Source organism: Guyanagaster necrorhizus, assembly GCF_019112545.1.
Source record: "Guyanagaster necrorhizus MCA 3950 unplaced genomic scaffold BT62scaffold_1, whole genome shotgun sequence".
Classification (NCBI taxonomy): Eukaryota; Fungi; Basidiomycota; class Agaricomycetes; order Agaricales; family Physalacriaceae; genus Guyanagaster; species Guyanagaster necrorhizus.
The window spans coordinates 738,955-761,698 of NW_025064880.1; the positions used below are offsets into that span (position 1 = coordinate 738,955).

The 22,744-nt window shown below is 48.0% G+C and overlaps 11 protein-coding genes across 11 annotated transcripts; 6 read left to right on the plus strand and 5 right to left on the minus strand.

Annotated features, from left to right (window-relative positions):
• Nucleotides 1-895: 895 nt before the first annotated feature.
• Nucleotides 896-3,338, plus strand: BT62DRAFT_1070396 (uncharacterized protein; the record flags this gene model as incomplete). The annotated part of the gene is made up of 7 exons (XM_043178653.1): nucleotides 896-923; nucleotides 988-1,433; nucleotides 1,489-1,689; nucleotides 1,749-1,872; nucleotides 1,932-2,209; nucleotides 2,263-3,023; nucleotides 3,073-3,338. 7 exons carry the CDS (start codon nucleotides 896-898, stop codon nucleotides 3,092-3,094), a joined length of 1,860 nt encoding a protein of 619 aa, XP_043046152.1. The 3' UTR covers nucleotides 3,095-3,338.
• Nucleotides 3,339-4,298: 960 nt separating this feature from the next.
• On the minus strand, nucleotides 4,299-6,638 carry BT62DRAFT_989758 (uncharacterized protein). Its single transcript, XM_043190176.1, has 5 exons — nucleotides 6,554-6,638; nucleotides 6,439-6,504; nucleotides 6,115-6,393; nucleotides 5,242-6,062; nucleotides 4,299-5,188 (listed from the first exon to the last, which is right to left on the minus strand). Exons 1-5 carry the CDS (start codon nucleotides 6,582-6,584, stop codon nucleotides 4,487-4,489), a joined length of 1,899 nt encoding a protein of 632 aa, XP_043046153.1. The 5' UTR covers nucleotides 6,585-6,638; the 3' UTR covers nucleotides 4,299-4,486.
• Nucleotides 6,639-6,738: 100 nt separating this feature from the next.
• Nucleotides 6,739-9,008, plus strand: BT62DRAFT_925210 (uncharacterized protein). Its single transcript, XM_043184751.1, has 13 exons — nucleotides 6,739-6,824; nucleotides 6,874-6,906; nucleotides 6,953-7,043; nucleotides 7,098-7,112; nucleotides 7,164-7,342; nucleotides 7,396-7,517; nucleotides 7,577-7,758; nucleotides 7,811-7,841; nucleotides 7,896-7,921; nucleotides 7,979-7,990; nucleotides 8,052-8,424; nucleotides 8,477-8,486; nucleotides 8,537-9,008. Exons 1-13 carry the CDS (start codon nucleotides 6,768-6,770, stop codon nucleotides 8,744-8,746), a joined length of 1,341 nt encoding a protein of 446 aa, XP_043046154.1. The 5' UTR covers nucleotides 6,739-6,767; the 3' UTR covers nucleotides 8,747-9,008.
• A 466-nt stretch (nucleotides 9,009-9,474) lies between these two features.
• Nucleotides 9,475-11,098, minus strand: BT62DRAFT_879154 (SHQ1-domain-containing protein; the record flags this gene model as incomplete). Its single annotated transcript, XM_043182581.1, has 6 exons — nucleotides 9,475-9,631; nucleotides 9,684-10,131; nucleotides 10,185-10,315; nucleotides 10,366-10,597; nucleotides 10,649-10,976; nucleotides 11,024-11,098. The coding sequence occupies 6 exons, from the start codon at nucleotides 11,096-11,098 to the stop codon at nucleotides 9,475-9,477; spliced, it is 1,371 nt and encodes a 456-aa protein (XP_043046155.1).
• Nucleotides 10,965-13,000, plus strand: BT62DRAFT_983636 (anthranilate synthase component). The gene is made up of 7 exons (XM_043189799.1): nucleotides 10,965-10,976; nucleotides 11,024-11,221; nucleotides 11,271-11,484; nucleotides 11,533-12,270; nucleotides 12,321-12,528; nucleotides 12,575-12,882; nucleotides 12,938-13,000. Exons 2-7 carry the CDS (start codon nucleotides 11,210-11,212, stop codon nucleotides 12,976-12,978), a joined length of 1,521 nt encoding a protein of 506 aa, XP_043046156.1. The 5' UTR covers nucleotides 10,965-10,976; nucleotides 11,024-11,209; the 3' UTR covers nucleotides 12,979-13,000.
• A 9-nt stretch (nucleotides 13,001-13,009) lies between these two features.
• BT62DRAFT_998681 (ribosomal protein S2) lies at nucleotides 13,010-14,078 on the minus strand (the record flags this gene model as incomplete). Its single annotated transcript, XM_043190745.1, has 2 exons — nucleotides 13,010-13,851; nucleotides 13,907-14,078. 2 exons carry the CDS (start codon nucleotides 14,076-14,078, stop codon nucleotides 13,010-13,012), a joined length of 1,014 nt encoding a protein of 337 aa, XP_043046157.1.
• A 131-nt stretch (nucleotides 14,079-14,209) lies between these two features.
• BT62DRAFT_958645 (heat shock protein 70) lies at nucleotides 14,210-16,678 on the plus strand (the record flags this gene model as incomplete). The annotated part of the gene is made up of 9 exons (XM_043188466.1): nucleotides 14,210-14,262; nucleotides 14,316-14,365; nucleotides 14,421-14,559; nucleotides 14,612-14,630; nucleotides 14,694-14,872; nucleotides 14,925-15,357; nucleotides 15,409-15,866; nucleotides 15,917-16,095; nucleotides 16,149-16,678. 9 exons carry the CDS (start codon nucleotides 14,210-14,212, stop codon nucleotides 16,475-16,477), a joined length of 1,839 nt encoding a protein of 612 aa, XP_043046158.1. The 3' UTR covers nucleotides 16,478-16,678.
• A 1-nt stretch (nucleotide 16,679) lies between these two features.
• Nucleotides 16,680-18,037, minus strand: BT62DRAFT_879898 (P-loop containing nucleoside triphosphate hydrolase protein; the record flags this gene model as incomplete). The annotated part of the gene is made up of 6 exons (XM_043182605.1): nucleotides 16,680-16,838; nucleotides 16,896-17,316; nucleotides 17,366-17,641; nucleotides 17,698-17,777; nucleotides 17,823-17,901; nucleotides 17,949-18,037. The coding sequence occupies 6 exons, from the start codon at nucleotides 18,035-18,037 to the stop codon at nucleotides 16,680-16,682; spliced, it is 1,104 nt and encodes a 367-aa protein (XP_043046159.1).
• Nucleotides 18,038-18,140: 103 nt separating this feature from the next.
• Nucleotides 18,141-21,033, plus strand: BT62DRAFT_1070403 (uncharacterized protein; the record flags this gene model as incomplete). Its single annotated transcript, XM_043178654.1, has 11 exons — nucleotides 18,141-18,165; nucleotides 18,219-18,233; nucleotides 18,293-18,391; nucleotides 18,438-18,546; nucleotides 18,595-18,877; nucleotides 18,928-19,125; nucleotides 19,178-19,249; nucleotides 19,300-19,678; nucleotides 19,726-20,397; nucleotides 20,450-20,862; nucleotides 20,917-21,033. 11 exons carry the CDS (start codon nucleotides 18,141-18,143, stop codon nucleotides 20,947-20,949), a joined length of 2,298 nt encoding a protein of 765 aa, XP_043046160.1. The 3' UTR covers nucleotides 20,950-21,033.
• BT62DRAFT_1070404 (uncharacterized protein) lies at nucleotides 20,978-21,877 on the minus strand (the record flags this gene model as incomplete). The annotated part of the gene is made up of 5 exons (XM_043178655.1): nucleotides 20,978-21,185; nucleotides 21,235-21,314; nucleotides 21,369-21,618; nucleotides 21,670-21,806; nucleotides 21,852-21,877. The coding sequence occupies 5 exons, from the start codon at nucleotides 21,875-21,877 to the stop codon at nucleotides 21,091-21,093; spliced, it is 588 nt and encodes a 195-aa protein (XP_043046161.1). The 3' UTR covers nucleotides 20,978-21,090.
• Nucleotides 21,878-21,984: 107 nt separating this feature from the next.
• BT62DRAFT_17521 (uncharacterized protein) lies at nucleotides 21,985-22,721 on the plus strand. The gene is made up of 2 exons (XM_043179930.1): nucleotides 21,985-22,235; nucleotides 22,287-22,721. The coding sequence occupies exons 1-2, from the start codon at nucleotides 22,019-22,021 to the stop codon at nucleotides 22,568-22,570; spliced, it is 501 nt and encodes a 166-aa protein (XP_043046162.1). The 5' UTR covers nucleotides 21,985-22,018; the 3' UTR covers nucleotides 22,571-22,721.
• The last annotated feature ends 23 nt before the right edge of the window (nucleotides 22,722-22,744 follow it).

Consider the following 22,744-nt stretch of genomic DNA (forward strand, 5'->3'; position numbering starts at 1 on the left):
TCTGCCCGTATTCACTCGAAAGGAGCTTTCACTCTGCTGTCGACATCCTTGGTTACTATACCAGTCTATTCTAGCTACCTCTTGCCAGTGAGGTCATGTGTACGTTCAATATAATGCCAAAGTAATACCCTTCCAGGTTCTGGGCTTCAGGTACACCTCCCAGTAACATGCACAAATGGCAAGAGATTCTATGCTTTGATGAGGGAGAACGCACTGGACCCTGCAAAGTTAGAATCTTTCAGACTGAATCAAAAAGCACAACCTCGGCCTGAAGGACAGAATTTGACTCTGTTCGAGAAACAACTTCCAACCTCCCTCGATGAGACAATCATATTTCAGCAGCCACTGGGAATCGGTTGGATTTATCAAAAATAAGGTTTTGAATTTCCTTGGGGAAGCAACAGACTACTGCTACACCTGGCCAAGTCCCAGCCCCGCTATCAATTCTTCAAATTTTATCGGACCAACCAGGACTAGGCCTATCAGCACAGACATCATTGCTGCATGCGCAGGCACTTTTAATGCGCCATTGGTCTTCACGCAGACCCATGAAATACCTTGAAAGTCTCCTTCACTGTGCTCTTTACATTTGACAGCGCATTCAAGTCCTTCCATCACAGGGAAATATTATTACAATCAAAGACGGCCCACTTGCAGCCCTCTCATGCTCTGCACATGCTACCTTCTATTTCTTGACAAGAACCTTGGCAGATTTGTAGCTTCGTCGAAGAGACTCTCACAGAGACAAGGTATTGGTGCGCCTAGAGTCTTGAAGATAATTTGTGACCCAAGTATGGTGGAATTAAAAATCTCCAGGTTATACAGCTCGAAGAACATATGTATAGAATGGTACCATAATCGTTACCTCTGTCGCACTCTGGCTTGTTTTCTAGCAATGTCTGTGGGCGCGTCGTGGGACCTCGGTTGGAACGGCGAATTCAATAGCAGCAAACAATCACATAACAGCCACTTACTACTCACTGACAGCAACGATCCAAGTCAAAGCGCTTGGGGGATTCTTTCATTCCCTCGTCTCTCGTGCAGGCGTCAGTATGGGAAATAGCTCATCATCTTCAGGCCGTGGTCATCACGATGATACTGTGGACTTTGGCCATCTTTCGCCCCAGGGCGTTTACACAGGTCCCAGAGATTGGAACCAAGCCGTCGTCTCCCAGCTCATCTGTGCCCGACGACTAGCACCCTTTTACCGGCCACTAGAGGATTACGAGGAATCGTGGGATGACGACCAGATACTTGCCGCTAGGAAGGAACTACCGGACCCCGAGAATGCAGAACAGACTACACGAATTGAAGCCGCATCCATCTCGAATGGATCCAAGTCAAGTATCAAACGACCGAGCACGCTCAAGGAACCTGCGCGTCCTGAGGCATCCGTTTACAGAGGCGCTGTTGAGTGTCCTATTTGCTTTCTTGTGAGTCCGCTACTGCTCTGACGACAACCTTTCGTCATTACGTCATGTCTCTCAGTACTATCCCCCAAACATCAACCATTCTCGCTGCTGTGACCATCCTATTTGCACCGAATGCTTTGTACAGATAAAGCGGAGCGAACCGACTACCACCCATCTAGTTTCTGACCCTGCCGCTTGTCCTTACTGCGTCCAGGAGCATTTTGGTGTAGTGTATACCCCGCCTCCATGGCGGACAGGTTTTGGAAGTGATGGGGCGGTGTGTGGCTCTCAAGTGTCTCTACATCGGACTCTGATTTAATGCGGCTGGCTTACTAGATTTCTCCGTGGTCATCCGACTCACCTAAAGGCTCTCAACCGTCGATACCATCAGCAGGTTATCCGACACACAAACGTCGGCAGAAGAGTTTCAGTGCGGATAGTCCAGAGGTTGTGACGACTGGTTGGTCTCATATGTTGGTTTTCCTCGTGACAATCCTTACCGTCGTCAATTCTTTCAAGATCAAATTCGGCCTGACTGGGAGGCCAAGTTGGCCGCTGTGAGAGCAGCTGTTACTCGTCGCGCGAACAGGCGGATAATTATGCGACAAGTAGGCGATCGCATCATTCCTGTTGGTGTAACAAGTGGGCGTGTGCATGCTCTGAGTCCAGAAGAAGCGGCGGCAGCGGCGGAGAACCAAGATATAAGTGGGAGTAGGCGATCTCGTAGGCGACAACAAGCTTCCTCGAATCCGGGTTTCGAGCAGTACATCGGTTTGGGTGGCCAGGACTTGGAGGAGGTAGGAACACTTTATCTGTCTGGAGGGTCCGATCTTGACGTATCAATGAACAGCTCATGGTCATGGAGGCAATGCGTTTATCGTTACTGGAGCATGAAGAACAGCAGCGGAAAGAAGCAGAGGAGAAGAAGAAGGCTGTGGATGCCAGCGATCCCGAGGCAGCAGTTACTACTGCAGAGTCTTCTGGCACAGGACCTTCGTCGCTTGAGGTACCCCCTTCAGATCAAACATCCAGTTCACTTACCTTATCTTCTACGTCCTCGACATCTCTCCCGTCGCCATCACCAGCTGGTACAGAATCCTCTACAAGTGAACGCAGGTCATTTATACCGTCCAGAAGTCGCACTCCATCACCCCCTACTGATTCATCATGGCGGAAACGAACGTCTAACTCCCCTCCTTTCAGTACATTGAATGCTGCTCTAAGTGCTACTTCCACTGCAAGTGCCGTGCCCAATGCCAGCCATGATCCCCCTAGTATGAACGCTACGATTATCGAACCTCAAACGCCTTCCAACCCATCTCATGATATTCCTGCAATAACGATTGATATCCCAATGGAATCTCCACCGGAACCTACTAGTTTCCGTGCACCGTCGGATGGTCAACATAGTAAACGTCCATCGCCTATTCATGTGGATTCTCTACCGTCCTCAGTGTATTCTGCAGATTCCCAGACGGCACCAGGGATATCGTATGACAACTTACCTTCGTCACCGGAATCTATAACACAAGAGCCGTTATTAAGCGAGAGCAAGATGATTGCATATTCGCAGCCGCGGTTGCCGACAGAAGACGAGAGCAGAGATGTAGGGTAAGTCGGATCATTCTTCTTCTTTCACTCGTATTCACTACAATCACAGAGGGAGCAATAGATCAGTATGATCGAGCAAATTCATGATGACCTATTTGGACAATCTCAGACTCATCACTAGCATTTGACTGTAATTCGTAACGATAGACCATACTACACCTCCAGCACGTAATAGTGCCCCAGCTTATTTAAGTACCAGCATTCACTGCACCGCTACCAGTGTTTCTCTCGGCATCTCCGTTCACTAGTAATTAACCTGTTTCCGATAAGTATAAATACATTCATGATTTTAGGCGAGAAGTTGAAGTCTCGGCTACAAACTAGTGACAATGATGACCCATATACCCAAATTTTTTCTCGACGGGACCGGCAAAGCGTAAGCATAATATATACATCAGTAGTACAGCCGCTCCCTAGCCTCATTTCCTGCGAGAAGGGTCCCATATGGGTTTCCGCAAATCGGGATCGCTATCATCCTGTGCTGACTATACATGGAACGGCGCAAATTAAGGTAGCAGCAGAGGGTATCCCAAAAATAGTTTAAGGCGAAGACGGCGAAGGAGAGGGATTAACGCGGACAGCGGTTTTGGTTTTACATGTGTTGGAAATAGGAAAGAGGCATGATGAATGGAAGAAAAACGGGGAAGAGAACAAGCTGTACGCGCCTGCACTTGTAGTTGCCGAGCAGTTTGCTCTTCTCTTTCAAGTCGCGCAGCTCGGGCAGCGTCCACTTTACGTTGCATGTCAGGCGGCATTCTCTGCATAGAGGCATGAACATTTTTGCAGCGGTGAATACGACTGTACAGACTCACACTGTATAGCTGCTCTTCGGTAGGAACCGTGGCTGGAGAGAAGCGTCAAGATACGCAGGCATACTTGTATATTTTCCCGCATACTTTTCATAAGAAGGTAGCCTAGACCGACCACTAAGCAGACACCGCGTATTCAGACGTATCATGCATGGATCGCGATCCCGCAAAATGGAAATGAAAGATGATTTTCGTATTCCAGAAATTCCGAGATGTCGACAGAAGGTGGAAGTGAAATAACAAGTATACATGGAGCAGAACACTATATCAGAGATGCAAGGTTGCAGGACATAATAAGATTGGGTGCTTACAGCCAGCTGTTGCTCCTGTGACTCTGAACCAAGGAAATCCTGGAGCAGACATGATTGAAACAGAACAAATAAGAATTCTTACGTCAGTCTAAATTTGTTACTCGGCTGTTCTTTCCGACTCGGAATTGATGCAGCGAGGCTCGAACCTCTTGGCTGGCAGCGTACAGAAATCCAGAAAATACATTGTTACATCGACGTTTACTAGTACTAGGATAGCGAGGTACTGAACAGCATATATACGTTTAACAACAATACAAAATGCGAAAAAGATATCGATAAATGCTATGTAAATCAACTCAACCTGGCAGAGCATTCAGAGCACCCTTCAGCGCTACTTGTGAGTCTAGGATTTCCCTGCCACCACAAGTAGTCTCGCATTGCTAGTGCTCGGTCGGTTTCTTTTGTATGCAAAGCCAATCAAGTCACTCGATCTCCGGCTCTGAACTTCGATCCTCATCAGTTCCTGCTCCCATTCCCTCACTTCCTCTAAGCTTCGGCAACTCGAACTGCTGGAGGTGATGCTCGTCATGCTGCTTGTCCCCGAGCTTGTACTGCTTCCACTTGGAGCGACGCTCATTCTTGGCGCATACAGATACTGTCCCCCACTTCTCCCAGAGTCCACTGTCCCTGGTCGATAGTACTTGATTCTCTTGAATACTTCTAGCGACGGCACGGGTTCGCGCTCAGGTGGGCGTGATACAGAAAACTTTGCCAACATGTCTCGTGGGCCTGCACTAGTGTGTGGCCTACGGATAGGCGCTTTACCCTTCGCAGAGTGACTGGTCGGTTGTCGTGATGATCCGGAAGAAACTGTATGCCCATCTGATCGCTCGGACGGTGGACGGGGTACCGGGGTTCCCGGCAAGTCATCGTGCGTCCGGCGGGAGCGTCGGGGTGATTTAGATTTTGAGCGAAGGGCCGCTTGCTGAAGTGATTCGTAGTTTGCTAGGGCAAGCTGGCGTTCTGCATCATTAGTTGACACAATAAACAATTCCCGTTCTTCTAGCTCCAAGGACTCTGTGCCAGAAGGGCTGGTTACGACAACCTATATGCATTTTAATGTGAGAAGCGGCAGGCATGACAACGACATGTACTAACCTTGACACGGACAAAGAACTTGACGGATACGAAATCGGTTATCACAGTTTCTCCAACGGCCCATCGGCTATTGGACTTCGGAACCGGCCATGGTACAGTGAGTGTTTTGGTAAGGATACCGTTCTGATCGCGAGTGAATGGACCTGAGGATTCCATTCCGGCAACAGGATGAACAGATGTGCGACCGTGAGGCATCTCTGACTGTATAAGCGGGACTGAGGTCGAAGCACTCTCCGAAGAACTCCCGACATGAAGCAGAGGCCGTTTTTCGGCACTAGAAAGGGTAGTTGTCGAAGGGAAAACTGAGTTTGGGGTGATAGTAGGATGGGAAGAAGACAGAGATGAAGATGATGTAGATGCATGGGTATTATGGTGCGAGTCCTGGTATGATGAAATTGGAGAATGCGATAATGGTGACAGCGTTGGTGAGTGATGCTCAAAGTTGGCTTGACTTGTAGGTCTGGAGGTATTAGAGTAAGATGCTGGTACCGTCGAGGGCGCTGAAGCTTCGTTGATGTGTATACGGCGTTCAATGATGGCGCTCGCACTTCGAATCGACACCGAGGCATCGTTAGGTAAGAGATATAGGTGGACGGACACCAGGTCCATGGGACCAACGGGAAACGATGGAGTCTTTATGGCGTAACAAATCCGGGGAGCACGGGGCTTGGAAGTCTGACGGTCGAGAAGAGGCACAGATGTTGACTGCTGACGACGATGGGAAGGAAGGAAGTTGGCAGGAGTGTCGTAGCGAGTTAGAGGTAATTCAGCGTGCTTCACTTGGCGAGAACCGACGACCGTTATAGGAATATGGTTGAGAACTGGTCGTAATTCAGCTCGGAATGCAGGAAAATGAGGCAGACGAAGACTCACTAGCTTCGACACGCCATAGACACCTGTATTCCACAAAAGACGCCGTGCTGAGGCCGCCGACCTTGGTGGGGATCGAGAACCGGAAAGGAAGCTCGAGGTCGCCAATTTCGCCATACTCTTGGCCCTCTGGCTTTTCCCAAAGAACCTTGGTGTAATCCACCAACACATTTGACTGTAAGACACCAACGCGGCCCAGGACTAGCTCGTAACACCGGACGGAAACAGTGATGGATCTTGCTGGAAGCATTTTGAGGTCCTGGTCGAGTCTGGTGAGGACCGCTGGGGCACATCAGCGACGGAATGGAGCAGACGAACAAGACTGACCTCCATCCACCTTCACTGGAGTCAAGCCGAGGTATCCAGTGTAGGGAAAGTAACGTACGCCATTGCCTAGAGACGGATAAGAGACCGGATTTCGAGCGACGGCGTGGGGACGCACCTTTCGTAGAGCCTAGGATGAGGCGGACCATTCGAAATGGGAGGGGGGAGCGGTGGGAGATCCAAGAAGTTCGTCAAGAAGCAGGAGATTTGGAGCCATATAGTACAGAAGGGTATTTATTTATTTATTTATTTCGTATCAACTGTGGTTCTTATGTAAATAATTTGAAATAAACCGATTGCCTATTTGCCTACGTCGCTTCCCGTCCTCCACAATGCCCTCGATGCATGCTCTCTACATTCCCTTCCTCCTGGCAGGCATGATACTTACTGTATACCGTCTGGATTATCGCTCTATATCATGCTAATATTCTTCTCTAGGGCTCCAGTAATTCGCTTTGGAGCAAATGGCAGGTATGCAAGCCGGTCTTCAGGTAGCCCCCTGTTGACCAACGTTTAGGATATGCAATGTGTCGAGAACTGTGACGACCCAGATGTCAGCCATCGTGTTCTGTATGAACAGCCTGTATGGCAGACTCTCCAGATGTTTGGTCAGTGTTGATACTCGCTCTTCTTGTTGTCTAGTTAACGATAAACCGTATCAGTCGGAGAAATGCTATGTAGGTGTTATCTTCGTACCTTGGTCGCTTGATTCACTTAGTTGTCCCAAGGTTTCCTTCCCGTACTATACACGTGGATACAATCTAGGCGTCGAACACCTTCTATCCATCTTGATACCGACTCCCAACTCGGAGCGTCTATCCCTCTCAAGAACGCACCTCGAACTCTCACTGGCGCCAAGATCTTGCTCCTATGGATTCCCGCGGCGTGTGACCTCACCGGAACCACTGTACGTGTGCAACTTGTGTGATATTGAGCCAGGTTTCAGCTCAACTTTCACAGCTGATGAATGTCGGGTTGCTGTATACACCTGTATCAATCTATCAAATGACTCGGGGGGGCCTTGTCTTGTTTGTTGGCTTCTTTAGCGTCGCGTTCCTTCGTCGCCAGCTTTGGTTGTACCAGTTCAGTCTCCTGTTTCCACTTGCGTACCTCCTCATTCTAAAGTCGAATTTCAACTTAGATGGGTCTCCCTTCTTGTGGTTATGGCTGGTGTCGGTTTAGTCGGTTTCAGCGGATCGCTCATTAAAGACGCCGTCAAAGAATTTGTTGGACAGTCCATGCCAACCTGGCTTGCGTCAGCCAGCTCCGACTTGCCGCCGCTAAAGCCTAACGAGAAGCCCGAGGCAACCACTGTTCTCGTCGGTATGGATTTTCTCCCGTGTATTTGGCAGGCCTTCTTAATAACCCACGTTAGGCATCTTCTTCATCCTCTTTGCGCAAATTTTGTAATGCTAATTTTGTCATGGATACCTGATATACTTGACTGACATTCATCTTAGCACGGCAACTCAGTTTGTTATTGAAGGTCCGTTATCATTCCTTACCGTAACGTTTCCTTTATTCAATTCCACCTGCATTATAGAGAAGATCATGGGTTCGTAACCGAGATTTTCCTGAATGTATTATTCATCAAATCTGCTGACTTAAATCTTCAGGTCAATATTCAGTTCCCCCTCTGGTCGCTGTCGGCTATGAAGGCTTGTTCGGTGCTATTTCCATTCTGCTGATTCTCCCTATCCTCTCTATACCGTCCGTTTCCAAGCAGTCGATGTTCTTTGATATCCCCCGAGGCTGGCACCAGATGGTTGACACACCTTCTGTGTTGTATTCTGGTATTGCCATTGCATGCAGCATTTCCTTGTTCAATTATTTCGGGCTCAGTGTTACGCGGCATGTCAGCGCAACCGCTCGCTCTTTGACGGACACCTGCAGGACGCTTTCTATTTGGATAATTAGCTTGGGACTGGGCTGGGAAAGACTTTTGTGGCCTGTCTCATTGTTACAGGTTCTCGGATTTTCACTGTTGGTGTAAGTTTTCATATCTTCACGAGTTATTTGTACACTAAAATTTCGTACACAGCTACGGCACGGTAATATTGCATCTGATTTACGAAGTAGCCCCGACTAATCTTTGTCACAGTTCATGTTCAACGGGCTCGTTCCTACTCCGCCATTTTTACTACCCATAACCACCGAGCAGAACCGTCTACCAGAAGAAGAAGAAGGTCTTCTATCATCTCCACTGGATGAGACTGCCACCCTTCCGGCAGATCTCGGGCAGAGTGGTTTTGATGTGGTTCCCGAAGAGCAGACAGCTCATGCCAGGAAGCCAGCTGTCCGTACGGCTTAGAATACGCCATATTTCGTTTTATTCGTGGATAATAATTGTAATGTGTTGGACACTTATTCATTCGCATTAATATTCGCTTTCGACGTGGAGCATCTGACATCCGTCACTGCATATGGACTTGGCGAATGTTCGGAACGGGGAAGTAATCCGGCGATGATATTTATGTTCAAACCTGCGACATGCACAAATACCGTAATACGTACGTACGTGCTGTATACGACGAAACGAAAGGCTAATGACGGTCATCGGATCGTAAAGTGGCACATAAGAGGACATCAAACATGAATGATTTCGACTGATTAGTATGCCTGGGACAAGACATACCAGATACAGCGAAACCCAAGTGGTGGTATGTTATCGATAGAGCATTATTTGTTGGCACAATATCGTAATACCGTTAGACTCGTGGACATATCGTCCATGTGCCGAAAGCGCCATTAGAGCCAGAAGAATCAAGTTTAGACATATGTAAATCGTTTTAAAAACTGGACGGAAACTTGATTGAAGACCTTGTTAGATCCAGCGTATATGCATTGATCAAGTCGTATTGTCTAGTTGATGTCTACAACACGGCTCCGGCATTTGACGCTCTGTAAGTAGAGACTCGATTGAGATTACGAGTCGTGTCAATCGATCAACCTAAAGGCGTCGTCAAACCTCACTGGGAGAGCTACTTATAGGTGGTTGTGACGGGAAGTGGGCAACGCCCTCGAACTGGCGCAGGGCCATCAGATGTCATCATCGTCCGAATCTTCGTCGCTGTCTGAGCTCCTTACTTGCGCATCAAGGACCAATGCCTCAAGTTGTTCGAGATCCCAACCAATCGAAGACTTGGCTATTTTTGCGGATTTCACGGATTTCCCTAATAGCTGCAGAGTTTCATCCCTAGAATAATGATGGTCAGCCCGGGTATCGTAGAGACAGAAGTATGTCATACTTCGCATAGGCTTGAATCCAGACACAAAAATCATTCACCCATATTTTGCTGTAAATATAATAGACTTCATGATGGTCCAGGATGTCCTTTATTTCCAATAGGCATCGGGCCAGCGTCCTTCTGCCTTTCATTAGCAGCTCGGCGACATCTAAGCGACACCGCTCGGCCAGAGCAAAGGAGCGGTAAAGGGGAAAGGCGAGGCTGCGTCTATACGATGCAAGGAAGGTAGAAGCAATTTCAGATGGAGTAAAGATGTCCGCATGGGAGAGGGTTTGATCGTAGTATGGTGGAGGATCTAGCGCCGAGAAACAGGGTGTTAGTGAACTGATGGTCCAAGCACTTTCGGGAGTGGGGTCATGGTGCGTGGTCCGGGTCTCGTATGAATATGAAAATAATAGGTTGATCAGAGTTAAGTACAGATTGTGTGTTTCCATTGCGGTCGCGAGAACTGCCGCATATCAGATCAACGTAAAGGCCGGTAGGAGGGAAACTGCGCCTTACACTCCACTCGCGGCAGATTCAGTATGACGAGTTCCTCGGTCTCAGTAAAATGGAAATCGCCGGAGGCTTTGATGTGAGGATGGGACCACGACAACAACGCTTCGATATTATTGGACTCTGCGAAGTCCGCCCTAGAATGTTTGTTGGTTGCATTACATCAGAAGTCGAGAGAAGGCTTTACATGTAATACTCTTCATCCCATTTATCATCCTCGTGCTGTATGCGTTTATGACGTCTTTCCTCGGGTGACAACTGTTCCACTTCAGCGCCTAATTCATTGACTTCATTTTCAGTGTGAGTAACATGAACGAAGAATCCAGAATGCCGATTCAAAAAGCCATAGGATGTTGATAGATGCAATGGAGGTAGAGGGTCAGGAACACTCTGAGGTATCTGCCAATCATTCTGAGCGGCTGGTAAACATCGTCAATATATTCCCATGAAAGTATAAAAAAAGTGGAAACCTTCCAATACATCAGGCTCGATGTTAAGAGCCTGGGTTTTCGCAACAAGATCAGAATCATCCTCAGGGCTCGAATCAAGTACCTCGATTTTGACTTGATTGCTCAATGGGCGAGGTGCCAACAGTTTTGCCAAAAGATCCAAATCACAGAATTCCTGCCCTCGCGTCTGCTTTGTTAGCACAACAGTGAGGTAACCTGTTCCGCCATCGTATGCCGCGGATGACTTGTCGTCCTCAAGTAAAGCGTGAGAGAAATTGACACGCAAGAAATACGGATTTATATGGAGCGTGAACAGAGTGTGGTCGACATTTAACTCGACGTCCGACGCCTGGAATTGTTTCAGAAAACGCCTGGAGTGGCAGACGTGCAACTCACCCTGACAGACGGACAGTAAACAGAGATAATGACAGATTCGACGGTTTGTCGACACGAAAATCGCGGGGTGATCATGCTGGATCGCGACTGAGTCACGCTTAGACGTTCAAACATTTGACCGGTATTTGTACTTGGTCTTTGCCATTTTCTCCTATATTGACGCCGTTCCCTTCTGCGTTGTCGCTGATGGACATCCAAGTGAGTCACTGCAGGTCCTCGAGCTATTGAGATAATTGACCTTATCCAGAGCTTACCTTCATATCCTTCTCTGGAAACAGTTGAACAGCTCATCGTTGATGAAAAACAAGGAAACTGCGTGCCCGTCTACGTTGAACTGCCAGCGGATTTGATAACACCATGTATGGCCTACCTGCGCATTGCCAAAGATTCAAAGTACAGCTTTCTTCTCGAATCTGGTATCAGTGGGGAAAGCATTGGTCGATATAGCTTCATCGGCGCTGGTGAGCAGCACTTGCTTTTCTTATGGCGGCGTTTTCAAATATTATTAGATCCCTTCAAAATAATCAAAACGGGCCCTGGCGAGGAATACAATGGCGATCCCATGTCCATTCTCCAGAAAGAACTGTCTCTCTACCAATATGTCAAAATTCCCGAGATACCCACGTTCACCGGCGGCGCTATCGGTTACATATCCTATGATTGTATCCAACATTTCGAGCCCAAGACGGCATGTGAACTCAAGGATACCTTGCAGATACCCGAAACTGTTTTCATGCTTGTCGACACTCTCGTTGTATACGACCACATATTCCAGACCCTGAAAGTCGTATCTCATGTGTTCAGCCCCAAAAATGCTGGCACCGGAAATTTGTCTTTCGTGTATCAAACTGCTGTGGCCAAAGCTCGAAGACTAGCCAAAGCCCTCCTGGTAAACACTACTCCCGAAGTTCCCCAGCCTCCGATAACCACACTTGGCAGTGAAAGTGTGTCCAATGTGGGAAAGGAGGGATACGAGTTGTTTGTCACAAAATTGAAAAGCCATATAGTAGCAGGAGACATCATCCAGGCTGTACCATCTCAACGACTTGCGCGTCCTACATCTCTGCATCCGTTCAATGCATATCGGCACTTGCGACAGGTCAATCCGAGTCCATACATGTTTTATCTTGACTGCGGAGACCTGCAAATCGTTGGCGCGAGTCCTGAAACGCTCTGCAAAGTCGCGAAAAACGTTGTGTTTAACCATGCCATAGCAGGAACAACAAGGCGCGGCAAGACACCAGAAGGTCAGCGGCTGCGTTTGCTGTTTTCATACCTACTGACGTTTGCTTCTAAGAGGATGCTAAGCTAGGGGCTATCTTGTCAGCTTCCGAGAAAGACCGCGCAGAACATATAATGCTTGTGGACCTGGCGCGAAATGACGTGAATCGTGTCTGCGAACCTAAGTCAGTCAAGGTGGACCATCTCATGAAGGTCGAAAAATTCAGCCATGTAATACATTTGACGTCTCAAGTCTCTGGAACGCTACGTGAAGGGTTGACCAGGTTTGCTTGCCGCAGATTTCCGAAACTTTTCTGATAATTGCTTTAGGTTTGACGCTTTTCGCTCCATATTTCCTGCAGGGACGGTGTCCGGTGCACCCAAAATTAAAGCCATTGAAATCATATCCTCGCTTGAAAAAGAACGTCGCGGTGTTTATGCAGGCGCGGTTGGCCGTTTCGATTTTTCAGCTGACGAAATGGATACATGTATTGCTATCCGAACGATGGTGTTTAAAGATGGTACAGCATACCTTCAAGCAGGAGGAGGGATAGTTTTTGATAGCGAAGAGGAAGATGAATACATCGAGACCATCAACAAGCTGAAAGGGAATGTTCGAGCCTTAGAGCAAGCAGAACGTAAGAACTTCCTATTTTTATTAGAGACTTCGGAGCTTATACTCTTACCTTTCAGACTATTGGCACGAATTTCAGCGAGGACAGGGACAGAAGTAGTAGGGATAGAAAATGGAATGTGTATTCAGTATCAATAATCCCAACCATATCCGTCGGACTTTTGCGGCGGCCCTCTCTGGGACCCACTCTGAGGGGAAGACTCGTCGTCATGTGTAGCGAAGGGATCGGTGGCCAAGTCAATATCAGGTAAGTCTGCCTGAATGGTCTTCTTCATCCTCTCGTCTATCTCCCACAAGTCTGGTGTGTGCAACACTTGCTGCCTGATGGCAATGCCCTCTCTGGCGGCAACGCTGAGTATCCCAGCAATAAGTTCGGCTGTACGTGTGCTTTCATCGTTGGCAGGTATGGGGTACATGACGAGGCGGGGGTCAGCATTAGAGTCGATGATTCCAACGGTAGGAACGTGTTCGACGGCGCATTCACGAATTGCATTCATGTTTGCGAGAGGATTGAGAAGAATGACAAGGTCTGGCACGACCTTATTTTTGGTCACGGTTTCCTCGCCGAACATTTGGAACTTGTTGGTCAACGTGCCTGGCAGCCACCGCTCCCCGACATGATATCCCTGGCGTCCTACACGTCGAGCGGCCTTCTCAACCACAGGGCGAATATCTGCTCGTGTGCCAACGAAGACGATCTGTCCACGGTTGTGAGCAACGGATCGAACAAGGTTGACCGCGCGACGAAGTAGAGCTAGTGTACGATCCATGTCAATGATGGTAATGCCTGCTCTCACACCATAGGCATATGGCATGAAATTAGGGTTCATAATGGAGGCTGCATGACCAAAATGAGCTCCAGTCGCGAGAAGGGCAGACAAGGTAGCTTCTGCTGGGGGCCTTCGAAGGGAATCCCGTAGTGTCCAGGTATTTTCGCGGGTTTGGGTGGAACCATACTGTTCCATAAGCTTGACTAGACAGAACAGAACTTAATAAATATATATCAATGGGATGAACCGCGGACGCACTCAGTGTTGTCCGCTGCACACGATCCATCTGGAACTCAGTCCAGTCCTGGGCCGTCTCAAGACGCTTGTTTTCAGGCTCATTGTCGGTGGCAGAAAGTCTGTACAGGCTACGAGCGAATCGTTTGACTGGTATACATCGCTTGGCCAAATTGCCTGCGTGATGTGAAAGCATAAGAAAACGGCGGTGGCTGTGCTCGGCTTATGCTTACTTCAGCCATCAATTTTTAGCCTATTTTTTTTCCTTCCCTCCCACAACGCAACCGGTGCCCCAATCCCCTCCCTCCCTTCCCACTTCTTCAAAAAATGGATGATCTCTTCGATGGCGCTGTCGGTATTGATCTCGGTACCACATACTCGTATGTTTCTCTCTTTTCATGCCGTCTGGACGCTGTTCATGGGTTCTACGTAGATGTGTTGGTGTCTGGCAGAACGACCGAGTGGAGATCATCGCCAACGACCGTGAGCCGTCTTTTTTTTTTCGACGTGACTCAAAATTGTGCTTATTGATACTTAGAGGGCAATCGGACGACACCGTCCTACGTCGCTTTCTCTGCTGAAGAGCGATTGATCGGTGATGCCGCAAAAAATCAGGCTGCTATGAATCCTCGCAACACGGTTTTCGATGCTAAGCGGCTCATTGGTCGTCGTTTCGAGTTGGGTCTTTTCTGTTTTCATTTATGTTGCCCTTTCTTACCTGGTATCCAGTGATCCCGATGTGAAGAAGGTATGAAAAATTTATCCACTTAGTGAGGCCCCCCCCCCAAACTCCATCTTTTTACCCCTTCAGGACATCGTCCACTGGCCTTTTGAGGTTGTGGAGAAGGACGGATCGCCTCTGATCAAGGTCAACTACCTTGGCGAGGACAAAACCTTCAGCCCACAGGAAATCTCATCCATGGTCCTTACGAAGATGAAGGAAATTTCCGAGGCTAAGCTCGGCAAAACTGTCAAGAAGGCTGTTGTCACGTATGATGGTTCTTCGATGGTGTTGGCTGCATTGCTCATGTCTTCTTGACAGCGTCCCCGCATACTTTAATGATTCCCAACGACTTGCTACCAAGGATGCTGGTGCCATTGCTGGTTTAGAAGTTCTCCGTATCATCAATGAGCCTACGGCTGCCGCCATTGCTTATGGTTTAGACCGTCAAAGCAAGTCCGAGAAGAATGTCCTGATTTTCGATCTCGGCGGTGGAACCTTCGACGTGTCTCTTCTCAACATCAGCGGGGGCGTGTTTGCCGTTAAGGCTACTGCTGGTGATACCCACTTGGGTGGTGAAGATTTCGATAACACCTTGCTTGAACACTTCAAGAACGAGTTCAAGAGGAAATCAAAGCTTGATATCTCAGAAGATGCCCGTGCCCTTCGTCGTCTAAGGAGCGCTTGTGAGCGTGCCAAGAGGACTCTTTCCAGCGTTGCGCAAACCACCGTTGAAGTCGACTCCTTATTCCAGGTATAGCCTTTATTATCAAACATTCCTTCCGGCTAATCTGACATGCTTTAGGGTGAAGACTTCTCTGCCAACATTACCCGTGCCCGTTTCGAGGAGATCAACGCTGCGATGTTCAAGTCTACTCTTGACCCCGTCGAGAAGGTCTTGAAGGATGCCAAGATGCCCCGTGAGAAGGTTGACGACATCGTTCTTGTCGGTGGTTCTACGCGTATTCCTAAAATCCAGGCCCTCGTTTCAGAGTACTTTGGCGGTCGTCAGCTCAACAAGTCTATCAACCCCGACGAAGCTGTCGCCTACGGTGCTGCCGTCCAAGCCGCTGTCTTGACTGGCCAGACATCCGAACAAACCAAGGATCTCCTTCTTCTCGATGTTGCTCCTCTATCGCTTGGTGTTGCTATGCAGGGCGACGTCTTCGGTGTTGTCGTTCCTCGCAACACACCCATTCCTACCAATAAATCCAGGACATTCACCACAGTCGAGGATAACCAGACCACTGTCACCTTCCCTGTGTAAGTTGACCGTTCTTCCTGCTCTTTTTGTACTAACTCGCTTTCATCAGCTACGAAGGAGAGCGCACCCAGTGCCGGGACAACAGATTGCTTGGAGAGTTCGAGCTTAACGGCATCCCTCCCATGCCTCGGGGTCAGGCCGAATTGGTTACCACCTTCGAAGTCGATGCCAATGGTCTCTTGAAGGTCTCTGCTCAGGATCGTGCATCTGGCCGCAAAGCCTCAATTAGTATGATTTTCTGAGATTACCCTTGTTGATTTCTTACTGATGGTGTTTATCAGGTATCACAAACTCCGTCGGCCGTCTCTCTTCCGCTGAAATCGACCAAATGATTAAAGATGCCGAGCAATTCAAGATGGCTGACAAGGAGTTCTCTGCTCGCCATGAAGCCAAGTCGGATCTCGAAGCGTATATTCATCAAGTTGAAGGCACCATCACATCACCTGAAATTGGTATGAAGCTTAAGCGAGGTGCTAAGTCGCAGGTGGAGGCTGAGTTGGCGAGGGCTCTCGAGAAGCTGGAGATTGAGGATTCCACTGCCGATGAATTGAAGAAGGCGCAGCTTGGTATTAAACGGGCCTTGCAAAAAGCCACCGCCGGTATTCGGTGAGCGACCCCAAAAATAGGCAGTTGTATTGTGTTGTTCTCGATATTTGCATTTACATAATGTTTTACTGAACTTGATGCTTTCGCTCTCGCGTCAAATGTTCGGTGTGGCTTATCGATATCAGTGTACTACGTATAGAGCTCGATCGGAGCAATAGCTCAATCTAGGTGTACAGTAGGAAAAAATGACCTATCGTGCGGGAAGACTAAGAGACGGCTTTACTGACATGTAAGCCAACTTCTAGTATCCATAGTTCCTCGTCTGCTCCATCACAAAGAGCCTTATCTGCTTCAGCGAAAATGAGACCACACTGCGATTTTTGCTTTGCATTCAAGGTCGGATGTAGCACCACGATATCATGTAGCTATGGCAAGACCATGTTAGGACAAGGGTACATGTAGTGATACAAAGAGCTAGCCACCTGAGACAATACTTGAGATGCAGAGTATCCTTCTCGAATGATCTCCTTCACCGCCGATCTTATTCCTTTGAAGCCAGGCTTGGGGGTGGTATCGCTCATTGCCTGATCCGTGTCGATGCCCAAGACACTGGCAAAATCATTGATGATATCATCAGGAACAACGCCTGCAATTTCTTGGACGTCGCGGGGCGTTATTGGAGTCGGAGGGCTTGTCGACGAAGACAAACGTGAAGCTGACTGGAGGTAGGTGATGGCGCGTCGAAGATCGCCGGAGGAAGCACTGATCAAGGTTTCGACTACCAAGGGATCTACTGCGATGTGCTCTGCAGTAGCAATGTGCATTAGTCGACTAGATGATGATTGATTATCCAAGGACGTGAAGCGAAACTTGGAACAACGCGAGGCGAGCGGCTCAATAATTCTACAAGCCTTTTACTGGCACCGCAAAGTCAAATTTGGAGTGAACGCACCTGGTGACATAGTTACAGACGAGACAGAACCGCGTGATACGTGCGTAGCTTTCCATGATACGACGAAGGGCACCTTGGGCATCCTGAGTCATTGAATCGGCTTCGTCGAGAATGATAATTTTGTAAGGAGGACATGGATATTCCTTGCCGTCTGAGGAGACAGTTTGGGCGCGAGGGGTTTGACGTGCAAAGTTCTTGATCTTTTCACGGACAATTGAAATGCCACGTTCATCGGACGCGTTTAACTCGAGGACACGATTGCGGAAATTTTCTGGTCTATGATAGGGCCTACTGCTGAGAAAAGAATCCAGATTTTTGAGCAGGACGCGTACCCGAAGAGCTGTCGGGCAAGGGCGAGGATGGTAGACGTCTTGCCTGTCCCTGGGGGTCCATAGAACAACATATGGGGCAACTAGGACACGTTAATAAGAACAAAAATGCAGCAGAGCACATCTACATTTGTCGATGTCAGCGTCTTTTTGAGAACGGCAACTGTGTGCTCCTGAGCAGAGACATCGTCGATAGTTTTAGGTCGACTGTCGACGTCAGACACAATAAAACGATATCGCGGGTAGCAACGCACTATTTTTCTACCCAAGGTTGCAGTTCAGGATCCACGGCATGCTTCGGTGGCGCCTTGGGCGTCTGTGCTTGAGGTTTGAAGAAAGACATAGTTGTCACAGTCGCGTGACCTTGCGTAATTGTCGTCTCTTTTCTTGCTCTCACACCATCTTTTCTGTCGCGTCCTTGCCCAAGTTTCTGGTTCAAGGACACGATGAATACACCAAATATAACCATAGGTGAACATTCTTTTTATTTCTTATTGAATTCTGGGCCTGAATCGCGTTTCCAGTCAATCCAGAAGCGCGTGCGTCAACGGGCCAACGCGAAGCTGCAACAGTACTGACCTGCATGTTAATGCTCCAGAGAAGACCGAAAAGCCTTTGAATGTGGAAATTAGAAACAACAAAGTCATTTTTAAGCAGAGGGTCGTCTCTCTTGAGAAGCAGTCAGAGACTCTTCAGGGTCTGTCTCCCTGTCTTCTGTTGTACTATGCCTTATTATGTTGTAGAGATCGTCAAGTTTCGCGAACTTCTCGAAAGCTGCATATCTAGTGGTAACCCTCTGGTCACAATACCCGATGACTCTAAGCCTGTCGTAGCCAAACTGGCATTCGAAAGGTTTGCAGCTCTCGTTGGTTTTCTTGGTATCAAATTGACCTTTTGCAGTGATAAGTCCTTGCAAGTCCTTGCTAAACATGTTAGACAAGAACTCTTACCCATCCAAAACGATGACGATAGAGATGTATCTGCTCTTCTACCTGTGACGGCCGTTGAAGCTGTCATCAAGTCCACGATGAACCGCAACAACTATGGCTTAGACGTGTTATCCGGAGTCAAAATCCCTTCATCTTCGTGTGTTTGGAGATGGGAAATGAAGGACGAATATAAGGATTGGCTGCCCAAAGCTGTACGAGAGAAAACGGAAGCTAGAATTGCGGAGAGAGTTGAGGTGAGTCAACTTCAGTCAGTATTCTGGTCAACTGTTGAGTAGAAATCTAGGCAAAAAAGGCGTTGAAGGCGCTCTTTGAAGCTTTGCCACAGCAAGAGCGGGATTCGATGCTTGGCTACAAGGGCGCTACAACATCCATTTCTCCTGCAAGAGACGCGTTACAAGCATTCCCTACGAATACCTCCCAGGAGGACGCCGTTCACTTCTGTTCACAACCGGAGCAGGGCCGAGAATTATCCAAGGAACCGGTAAGACCTCTTCATCCATTTGCATTCGCTCTTCACATACATTTTCCAGCAGTCGGACAACCAGAGTAGTGGCAGTAGTAGCAAACGCTCCAAGAAGCCTGTGGATCCCCTGAGAGCAGCAAAGGCGCGGGCTTTAGACTGTCAGCCAATTCTTACCACTGAACTATTTTGAAGGACAAAGAGAAATCGGAAAAGAAGGCTGCGAAAGCGGAGAAAGAGAAAAAAGAAAAAGAATCACAGAACAAATCCCGCTCTCTGATGGTCACCTTCTTCAGTAAACCTAAAGGTCCTGCTCCTCCTTCCACGAGCAACCAGTCAGAGACACGAATCACGAGTTCATTGACTGCGATATCAGATTTCGACCGCATGTTCAAGCCCTTTGTACTGAAGAAGGATGCAGAGCTAGCCCCATGGAATCGATTCCTCCAAAAACACCGTCCATGTGGTTCACAAAATAATGTTATAGTCATTGACGACGACAACGAGGAAACACCAACATTAACTACATGCCATAAATCTTCTGAAGTTCAGGTTGAGAAACTGACATCCCAAGGTTGGGACTCTATCATGCAGAGGAATACTTTCACTGACAGTGAATAGAGCGTCTACAGGATATTCTGTCTTCTATTACAGGACTTGCACCTTCCTTGACACGCCGTAGGACTACGCCATTCAAAGCGTATAGCTCTGTTTCAGTTCGAGATATGGTTACCCGGCTTTCTGAAGCGGAGGTAACTGGAGACACCGGACTTGTCCGCGACCTGCTCTCTAAGCTTAGTGATCGTGCAAGTGTACCCGCTAAGGTCTTCATATTCGCTGATGATGCCCGGCCTGGCTATTTCGGGACATGGACACGAAGCTCAAAAACAATAGGGCCACGAACACCATTTCATAAAGACACTTTAGAGTTTGATTACGCGTATGACAGTGGCGAAGAATGGGAAGAAGAACCACCTGGCGAAGCAGACGACGTGATCGACGATGACGATGACGAGGGAGAAGCAGAGGATTTCGACTCAGATATGGATGATTGGCTTGTGGACGATGACATCGGAGAGCCGGGAACACCCTTGGAAGATAAAGAAACGTCTTTTATACCCGACGTTTGTCGTGTGTCCAAACGAAAGCCCGAAGCGACGGAAAACAAACCACCGAAGAAAAGGAAGATGGTTGTCCCTCTAGTGCCTTACGCTAGAGGCCCTTGTTGGGAAGATGCTATCGGCGAATGTCTGTACGACGCGTTCAAGCCATATCGCATCAGACTTTTCAATGGTACGCGTCTCGTATGAACTTTCATCACTGAGATTGATTCTCATCTCCTCAGATACCCCTTTTCCTGTTGATCCTTTTACGTTTTGCTCAATGCCACAACAGACACCGTTTACATTTGTCGCCGCATCCAGGCATGATGATCGTGGATTCGCTGTACCTTCGGTCCTTGTTCGGACTACCAAGGCACAGGAGTCCTCCAACATGGCTACACAGCCATTGGTCGTTCCAAAGGATCCTGTGCCAAAGAAAGTAGCACCTCCTCCAAAGACAGTTTTTCCCGAGACCCACCTACCGCTATTGCTTTCCAAGATTAATGCACTTCAAACAACTAACCTAACGTTCCTCGTTGAGGCCATATACCAAGACTTGCGGACACACAAGATTAAAAAGAATGCAATCGAGGCCAAGGTGCGAGAGGTGGGAGAGAAAAGTAAAGACACGAAGTTCTGGAAGGTTAAGCCAGGTGTAAGCATCTCGAGCACAGACTGAATATGTTAACACTGATAGTACTTCACACAGTTTGAGCAGGAGAACCCCGCTATGAAGGCATAAAAGATATTCATGTTTCTATCTAACTTAAGTTCTCTTTTATGATACTGTTTTGTCTTGTTTCTAATAAACTAAATGGACTATTATACACATTATGGGGTCGCATGCACTGAACGATCACAAGTTGTCCTAAGTTTATTCAGATTAAGATATGGCCGCTGTCCATAGTTGTTCGGTATATTCGACCTCTGTGTGCCTCCCATCGAACTGAACGCATTGGATATCACCTGTCAATGAGCCTGGAAATGGATTGATAGATCTGCTGTTGTCACAACTCGGAATACTAACCGACTAGCATCTTGGTCAGATTTCCCTTATTGTCATGAATGGGCTCAAATCCAAGACCTTTGAAGATTCTCAGTCGTAGACTGCAGAATGTTATGAGGACCGCAAGAGGTGAATGATTAAAGCGGCGTACTCACGCAGTGCTATCCAACTCTCGTTCATGCTCAGCGGCAGGGTCACAATCTTCAAGCTGTCTCGCTCTCTCCTTGAGAGAAGAGAGTTCTGCCTCTTTGCTAGCAACAAGACCCTCCATGCCGCTAATAGCTTTCCCCAACGTTAGGCCCGATACATCCAGCTCATTCAAGGCAGATGCATGGGCTTCAGCAGAGAGTACGGAGGATGGTCGTGTAGATGATGTTCGTGCAGCGTCGAGAGTTTTAGCAAGGGCTATACTGACACGGTGGCAGCAAGAATGTCAGGAGAAGAAGTACCTCTTACCTTTAAAATCGGCATGGGCATCGTCTACCGTTTTCTTTCTATCGGCTTTAGAGGTAGCAATCCTGTCTTTCGTCTCTGCAATTGAAAGATAGTCCTCATCAGGATCTATCATGGTCGCCATGTCCCTGATGAGTTTACTATAAGAGTATCAGATATGGCCAAGAGGGAAAAGTAGAACAAACATGGCTTCATCAACGTCGATGGACATTTCGCGGTGGTCAGAGGAAGAAAGATTCGGAGAATGAATTTCAATACGCGACACGAACGGTCACAAAGCACGTGATTCCAAGAATCGCAGCTCGGCGGTGTCGGCACTGCCGACTTCATCACTGGCACTGTCATCTCTTCCATGGAGTACGATACAAGCATTCGGGCCGTCTCCCCAACCAGTTCAATAGGCTCTACGTGTCACGATAAAACGTCGCCTTCTGACGATGAGCTACCTCAGTCAGCTTTCGAACGGAAATGGGAGGAAAAGATTGGACTAGGAAGACAGAGAGCTGACGAAGAAAAGGCTGAATGCTATGTACTCTTTGCACGGCCAACCACGCCGAGCAGTGAGCAATGTGAGCACGTCTAGTCGCCGTGGCAGATCTTTGATTCACATCTGATCTTAGCTTTGTACGAACGAATTCTGCACAACCTTCGCTGCGAAGTCGACCAAATACGTGATAGCGAAATATTCGAGCGAAGCGTGTCATTTGGTCTACAAGATATCCTTGACCAGCCTTCGACAAATAACGTTGAAGAAATTCTCCAGAGCATGATGTCCGCATCGTCTAAGACTGGAAGTCAGTGGGCCGATGACTGTGATCATAGTTTTACAATGTTTGGCTCCAATGTTCGAGCAAGTAGTTCTACAGGGAAACGAGACAATGGCAGCCAGAGACTTGCCAGATAGGATCATTATCTTCTTTGCTTCGTTGCCATTATTTCTACTGAAATCACCCCCCACATACCGCTTCAGAACTTGTAGTATGTCAGTACCCTACCCTACCACAATTATTATTATTTCACATTTATGGATAGAGCAATTATTTTTTTATCAATTTTGTTGATTGGTGGTGCGGCTGTT

Coding starts and splice junctions, on each gene's coding strand:
- BT62DRAFT_989758 (XM_043190176.1), bottom strand. CDS start 6,584: ATGGTCCGCCTCATCCTAGGCTCTACGAAAG. Junction 6,505..6,553: donor CATCCTAGGCTCTACGAAAG/GTGCGTCCCCAC, acceptor ATCCGTCTCTAG/GCAATGGCGTACGTTACTTT. Junction 6,063..6,114: donor TCTATGGCGTGTCGAAGCTA/GTGAGTCTTCGT, acceptor AATTACGACCAG/TTCTCAACCATATTCCTATA.
- BT62DRAFT_925210 (XM_043184751.1), top strand. CDS start 6,768: ATGCCCTCGATGCATGCTCTCTACATTCCCTTCCTCCTGGCAGGCATG. Junction 6,825..6,873: donor TGGCAGGCATGATACTTACT/GTATACCGTCTG, acceptor ATTCTTCTCTAG/GGCTCCAGTAATTCGCTTTG. Junction 6,907..6,952: donor CGCTTTGGAGCAAATGGCAG/GTATGCAAGCCG, acceptor ACCAACGTTTAG/GATATGCAATGTGTCGAGAA.
- BT62DRAFT_983636 (XM_043189799.1), top strand. Junction 11,485..11,532: donor ATATAGCTTCATCGGCGCTG/GTGAGCAGCACT, acceptor AAATATTATTAG/ATCCCTTCAAAATAATCAAA. Junction 12,883..12,937: donor AGCCTTAGAGCAAGCAGAAC/GTAAGAACTTCC, acceptor CTTACCTTTCAG/ACTATTGGCACGAATTTCAG.
- BT62DRAFT_17521 (XM_043179930.1), top strand. CDS start 22,019: ATGGAGTACGATACAAGCATTCGGGCCGTCTCCCCAACCAGTTCAATA. Junction 22,236..22,286: donor CACGCCGAGCAGTGAGCAAT/GTGAGCACGTCT, acceptor ATCTGATCTTAG/CTTTGTACGAACGAATTCTG.